The following is a 6,452-nucleotide window of genomic DNA, read 5'->3' on the forward strand; positions in this document are numbered from 1 at the left end:
CAGACAGGAGAGAAAGGCACCAAGCATGGGGCTCCTGAAGGTCCCCTCCCCTCTGATGCTTGCCTGGGTGCCCCGCTCAGAGACACCATCAATTCCCCCTCCTCCCACCGTGTTCCCTACCATGGGTTGGAAGTTATCTTACCACAGAATGGTTAAGCCCTGGCCTTTGGAGCCCAACACCTGGATTCAAATCCTAGCTCCTTCACATATGAGCTGTGTGGCCAAGGGCCAGTTACTCCACTTCTCTGAACTCCCTATCCCCTTGGTCATTAGGCCTACAGACTCAGAATCCAGGCCTCCTGGTTGTTTCTGGGCTCTGACTCTCGAAGCAGACTATCTGGGTTCAAATCCCAGCTCTAATCCGTGCTTAACCGCTCTGCCGCAGGATCTTTATCTGTAAGGTGGGGACAATAATAGTACCTACCCACCATCTAGCATTATTGTGAGAATTAGCTGAGCGAGTTTATGCAGTGTGCTCAGATCAGACTCGGCAGACAATTAGCACCCACTAAGTATTGGCTATCATTAGCAATAGCTGATAAGCTTGGAACGTACCTTGCACCGCACCTTGCACCTTGCACCATCCCTGGCAGGTAGTAAGAGCTCACTAAATAGAAGCTATGATTACCTTCACCCACACTAGACTATCCTGGCCCTGGAGGTGGGTTCTGGGTCATATCCATCTTTGATTCCCCAGCAGCCAGCATGGGGCCTGGCACCAAGCTCAATGAAGACCTGCCAGGAGGACCAGAAGATCCAGGAGGGTGTGGGGTGGCACGAGCCCCTCACCAGGGAGAAGAAGAACCGAGGTGTCGGGGAAGAGAAAACAGAGCAGAGGGAGAAAGGCCAAGGCAGAGAGATAAGCAAGTGAAGTGAGTGAGAAAAGGAACAGGAGAGGCTGTGGCGGAGAGAGATAAGGAGGAAGGATGGAGAAGGCGAGGGTCGACGAAAATGCCCAGGGAGGCAGGGAGCCCCGGGGAGAAGCGCTGGGCGAGGCCAGGGACGCTGCAGGGGAGCCGAGCCGGGAGAGGGGCGCAAGACCTGGCGCTGGGCGGGACGCGCGGGCAGGGTGCGGGAGGGGCTGAGGGCCGCCCCCACTGCCTCCCCGCCTTGGAGCTGGGGCCAGGCGGCCGGAGATTGGCTGGGGCTCACGGCGAGGCCCGGGCTGGAGCCCCGAGGTGGGAGGCGCCAGGATCAGTCCGGGCGCCCGGAGCGCAGGCTGCCACCCACCTGGGCGACCTCCGCGGCGGCGGCGGCTGGGTAGAGTCAGGGCCGGGGGCGCACGCCGGGGCACCTGGGCCGCCGGGCACCGAGCGTCGGGGGGCTGCGCGGCGCGCGCCTGGAGAGGGCGCAGCCATGCGGGCGGCGGCGGGGGGCGCGCGGACGGCCGCGCTGGCGCTGCTGCTGGGGGCGCTGCACTGGGCGCCGGCGCGCGGCGAGGAGTACGACTACTATGGCTGGCAGGCCGAGCCGCTGCACGGCCGCTCCTACTCCAAGCCGCCGCAGTGCCTTGACATCCCTGCCGACCTGCCGCTGTGCCACACGGTGGGCTACAAGCGCATGCGGCTGCCCAACCTGCTGGAGCACGAGAGCCTAGCCGAAGTGAAGCAGCAGGCGAGCAGCTGGCTGCCGCTGCTGGCCAAGCGCTGCCACTCGGATACGCAGGTCTTCCTGTGCTCGCTTTTTGCGCCCGTCTGTCTCGACCGGCCCATCTACCCGTGCCGCTCGCTGTGCGAGGCCGTGCGCGCCGGCTGCGCGCCGCTCATGGAGGCCTACGGCTTCCCCTGGCCCGAGATGCTGCACTGCCACAAGTTCCCCCTGGACAACGACCTCTGCATCGCCGTGCAGTTCGGGCACCTGCCCGCCACCGCGCCTCCAGGTAGCGCCGCCGCCGCCGTCCCCGCGCGCTCCGACGGCCCTGCAGCTCCCCTAGCACAGCTCTGCGAACCCCCGAAGAGGTGCAGCTCCCCCCCCGCCCGCGCGCGGGCGCACACACACACACACACACACACACACACGCTGTCGTAGCTCAGCCCAGCGCCCCCGGAATTATCTCCTGCAGTCTTCCGCCTTCCCACCTCCCCAGGGAGTGGCAGCGTAGTGCCTCCCTGCGGCTCCAGACCTGGTTCTCGTTCCCTGGAAACCCCTGGCACCCCTCTCAGTACCCACCCAACCAAGCTGCTGAGAATCCCCCAATGCAGTCCCCCAATCCTGGGAAGTCCTGATAAATGCTTTATGACCCCTCTCAGCCCAAGAATGCCTGGGGTCGTTAAACAATGCCTTTCACCTGGATCCCGAGGCACCAAAGCAAGCATCACCCCCACCCCGTGTTGGGACCTTGGGAAGAGAGGAGAGGTGAGGGAAGGGATGTGGGGAAAGACTGGGGACTAAGAATGTTCCTGGACTATGATCTGCGTCCGTTTTCTGTACCTGGAACCCTAAGATCTCCACCCTCTTCCCCGGTTCCCCTGGCTGGGAGTCATTTGGGTAAGGCTCAGTGCGGAAGGAAGAGCAGATTAGGCTCTGCCCCTAAAGAGAAGCCCTTAGACAAGTTGCTTGACTTCACTGAGCCTCAGTTTCCCCATCCGTAAAATAGGAAGCCATCCCAGGCTCATGAAACCTATGAGATCCTAAGTCCCTCCTCCCACCCACACCCTCAGTCCCCTGAACCCTAATTTCTCCCTGGTCTCAGCCTCCCCTTTTCTGTGCTGGTCCACATAGCTCTTCCAGGCTGGCTCCATGCCCTCTCCCCCTTCCTCCCCGTCTGCTGTCAGACTTGAGTAACCGCTCTGGGCCTCGGTTCCCTTTTCTCCAAAATAGGAATAAGGGCTGGGCACGGTGGTTCACACCTGTAATCCCAGCACTTTAGGAGGCCAAGGTGGGTGAATCACTTGAGGTCAGGAGTTCTAGACCAGCCTGGCTAACATGGTGAAACCCCGTCTCTACTGAAAATACAAAAATTAGCCGGGCGCGGTGGCACACGCCTGTAATCTCAGCTACTCGGGAGGCTGAGACAGAAGAATCGCTTAAGCCTGGGAGGCGGAGGTTGCAGTGAGCTGAGATTAGAGAGCCACTGCACTCCAGTCTGGGTGACAGAGCAAGACTACATCTCAAAAATAAAATAGGAATAAGAATCCCTACTTCATAGGCTGAGGATGAGAGGAGATAAAATTTAAAAGACAATGCACATCATGGCTGCAGCTGCCAGGGTCGTGGGGCAGTCACTGTGCCCACCTGGCAATTTTGTCACTGCACAGCCTGTCTGGTGATTGTCAATCACTCTGTGAGCAGGTAGTGATATGATTGCCATCATCCCATTTCCTGATAAGGAAGTAGAGGCTAGGCAAGGGGAAGTGGCTGGTCAGTGAGGAAGCCTGCACCCCAAGTGGCTCTTGGAACTCCAATCCCCTCACCAACTGTCCCCCAACCCCACCCCACTTTCTCTCTTCAGTGACCAAGATCTGCGCCCAGTGTGAGATGGAGCACAGCGCTGACGGCCTCATGGAGCAGATGTGCTCCAGTGACTTTGGTGAGTGTGGGGCCCACGCTGCCACTGCCCCAGCATCACCCCCAGCCCCTCTTTCTTGCCACACATGGGAACATCCATGCCCACATCCATCACAGTGAATCCCAACAGTTTTTGCATCATGGCTCCCGTTCGGAAGCCAATGATAACCATAAACCCTTTCCCAAGAGAAATGTACCTCTTTCTGCATCATCTCAGGACCATCATAAGTCCCTCAAGGCCATGGGCCTTGGGCCTCAGAAACCACCCCGGCCAGGGCTCCCATAGCCCTCCCTTGGTGTCGTTTTCAGAGGGCCCTCCATGACTGGATCATCTCTGTGGATAGTGCAGGCTTAGCCCAGAAATGGATGGAGCCAGGTGGGGAGTGATGGCTCTAGGATGGAAGTGGAGCACCCTTGTCCGTGGGTACCTCCACCTGGGACTCAGCACACCTCCTGCCAGCGGAGCTGTGGTCACCTGTCCCCACAGCTTCATCCCAGAGCCTTCCCATTTTCTGGGACAACCCAGCCAAGTTTGGTCAGGACCTGGCTCACACATGGGCCACGCAGTCCAGTGTGTGATCTTTGCCAAGTCAGTTCCCTGTTTTGTGTCTTAGCCTCCCTGTCTATAAAAAAAGAAAAAAGGAAAGGATAATGAAGTCCTTTCTTCAGAGGAGTCTTTTATGTTGGTAGCCTGTTTGGAAAGAGAATACTGCTATTCCTAGGGGTGTATGTATGTGTCAGAGAGAGAAAGAGAGGGGGAAGGGGACATAAAGAGAAGGAACAAGATTTTATGACAATTTCCTGCCAAGAGTGGGCAGAGTTATTCTCTGATTTCTCTCTGGCCCCACAGAGATGGGGGCCCAGAAGCCTGAAGAAGGGAGAGACCAGCCCGAGGGACTCCCCACCCCACCCTGAGGCTCAGGACTCCTTAGGCTGTCTACGTCCACTGCAGGGTGACCTGCACCGTGGCTCTCTGGCCACAGACCCTGCCTTCATCCTAGCCCCCCAAAGGAAAGGAGTTAGGGTCTCCCTGCCTCCAGCCACACCCCTTGCCCCACTCCTAAACATAGCACAAACACACTCCCACCCACTGTACAATCTCTCTCACACACACAAACACATTACTGTACAGTGGTGTGTTCACACCAGCAAGAGCCGAACTGTGTGTATCTATTCCCAGCTCCACGCCCAGTCATGCAGTCAGTTGTGGTGGGAGTATTTACCCCATGGATGTCAATGAATGCAAAGCAGGGCTCCCTGTCCACAGAGCCGGCTGTTAAATATTTGCCAGCCCATCACTGTTCCAACCACACTCACTGTGTGTGCATGCACACACATATACACACCCCATATATACTCCATACCATACACTCACACACAGCCAGAAATCCCAATGGGAATCATCCCCAGAGATCAGGAAGTCCAGCCTCCCTCCATCACAAGGATCCCCTTCCAAGCAGTCGGCCCCAGTCCCATCCACTCCTTATCCCCCTCCCTGGGGAGCCCCACACGCTGCTCCATCAAGAGCTCTCCACCCTGCCTTTGGTGTCTCAGAAGGGCTTGGACTCTCGACTCTCACAGGTCACAAGCTCTCTACCCCTCATTTCCCCTCTCCTGTACCTTGAGGATGAAACGTGATGTTGTTCGTGAGAGTGCAGCATGATAAGTGCTTCATAAATATGAAAATGTGCCCTACGAGCTCCACCCTTCCAAGCCCTGCAGGGCATCAGGCTCCCCAAGCCCGAAGGTCCAGAACACACCAACTCTGGGCCCACCAGCATCCCACACAGATCTGACCATTCCCAACTTGCCCCTGTACTTTCTTCCCACAGTGGTCAAAATGCGCATCAAGGAGATCAAGATAGAGAATGGGGACCGGAAGTTGATTGGAGCCCAGAAAAAGAAGAAGCTGCTCAAGCCGGGCCCCCTGAAGCGCAAGGACACCAAGCGGCTGGTGCTGCACATGAAGAACGGTGCGGGCTGCCCCTGCCCGCAGCTGGACAGCCTGGCGGGCAGCTTCCTGGTCATGGGCCGCAAAGTGGATGGACAGCTGCTGCTCATGGCCGTCTACCGCTGGGACAAGAAGAATAAGGAGATGAAGTTTGCGGTCAAATTCATGTTCTCCTACCCCTGCTCCCTCTACTACCCTTTCTTCTACGGGGCAGCAGAGCCCCACTAAAGGGCAGTCCTCCCTGCCCTGCCAGCTGTGCCTTGCTTGCCCTCTGGCCCCACCCCAACTTCCAGGCTGACCCGGCCCTACCAGAGGGTGTTTTCACGAATGTTGTTACTGGCACAGGGCCCAAGGGATGGGCACGGAGCCCAGGCTGTCCTTTTTGACCCAGGGGTCCTGGGGTCCCTGGGATGTTGGGCTTCCTCTCTCAGGAGCAGGGCTTCTTCATCTGGGAGAAGACCCCAGGGTCTCAGAAAGCAGGCAGGGGAGGAGAGGGTGAGGGAAGGGTGGAGGGGCTCAAGACACCCTGAGGCAGAGGTTTCAGAGTAGATGGTGGTGTCAGCTCCAGCTCCCCTCTGTCGGTGGTGGGGCCTCACCTTGAAGAGGGAAGTCTCAATATTAGGCTAAGCTATTTGGGAGACAGTTCTCCTCACCGCCCCTGTATGTGTCATCCTAGCCCCCCAAAGGAAAGGAGTTAGGGTCTCAGTGCCTCCAGCCACACCCCCCTGCCTTCCCCAGCTTGCCCATTTCCCTGCCCCAAGGCCCAGAGCTCCCCCCAGACTGGAGAGCAAGCCCAGCCCAGCCTCGGCATAGACCCCTTTCCGGTCCGCCCGCAGCTCGCTTCCCGGGGTTCATTCCTCAGCCTCTGCTTCTCCCTTTTATCTCGATAAGTTATTGCTACTGCTGTGAGGCCATAGGTACTAGACAACCAATACATGCAGGGTTGGGTTTTCTAATTTTTTTAACTTTTTAATTAAATCAAAGAAAACAATAA

The 6,452-nt window shown here is 57.8% G+C and overlaps 1 protein-coding gene across 1 annotated transcript; it reads left to right on the plus strand.

The window, feature by feature from the left end:
* The first annotated feature begins 1,188 nt into the window (after positions 1 to 1,188).
* On the plus strand, positions 1,189 to 6,452 carry SFRP5 (secreted frizzled related protein 5). The gene is made up of 3 exons (XM_030808769.1): positions 1,189 to 1,879; positions 3,452 to 3,529; positions 5,340 to 6,452. The coding sequence occupies exons 1-3, from the start codon at positions 1,357 to 1,359 to the stop codon at positions 5,684 to 5,686; spliced, it is 948 nt and encodes a 315-aa protein (XP_030664629.1). The 5' UTR covers positions 1,189 to 1,356; the 3' UTR covers positions 5,687 to 6,452.

The sequence above is a fragment of the Nomascus leucogenys genome, chromosome 3 (genome assembly GCF_006542625.1).
Source record: "Nomascus leucogenys isolate Asia chromosome 3, Asia_NLE_v1, whole genome shotgun sequence".
Taxonomy (NCBI): Eukaryota; Metazoa; Chordata; class Mammalia; order Primates; family Hylobatidae; genus Nomascus; species Nomascus leucogenys.

Excerpts from the sequence above, each read along its gene's own strand:
- SFRP5 (XM_030808769.1), top strand. The coding sequence starts at position 1,357 with ATGCGGGCGGCGGCGGGGGGCGCGCGGACGGCCGCGCTGGCGCTGCTG. Across the intron at positions 1,880-3,451 it reads GCCCGCCACCGCGCCTCCAG|TGACCAAGATCTGCGCCCAG; the intron begins GTAGCGCCGCCG and ends TTCTCTCTTCAG. Across the intron at positions 3,530-5,339 it reads GATGTGCTCCAGTGACTTTG|TGGTCAAAATGCGCATCAAG; the intron begins GTGAGTGTGGGG and ends TTCTTCCCACAG.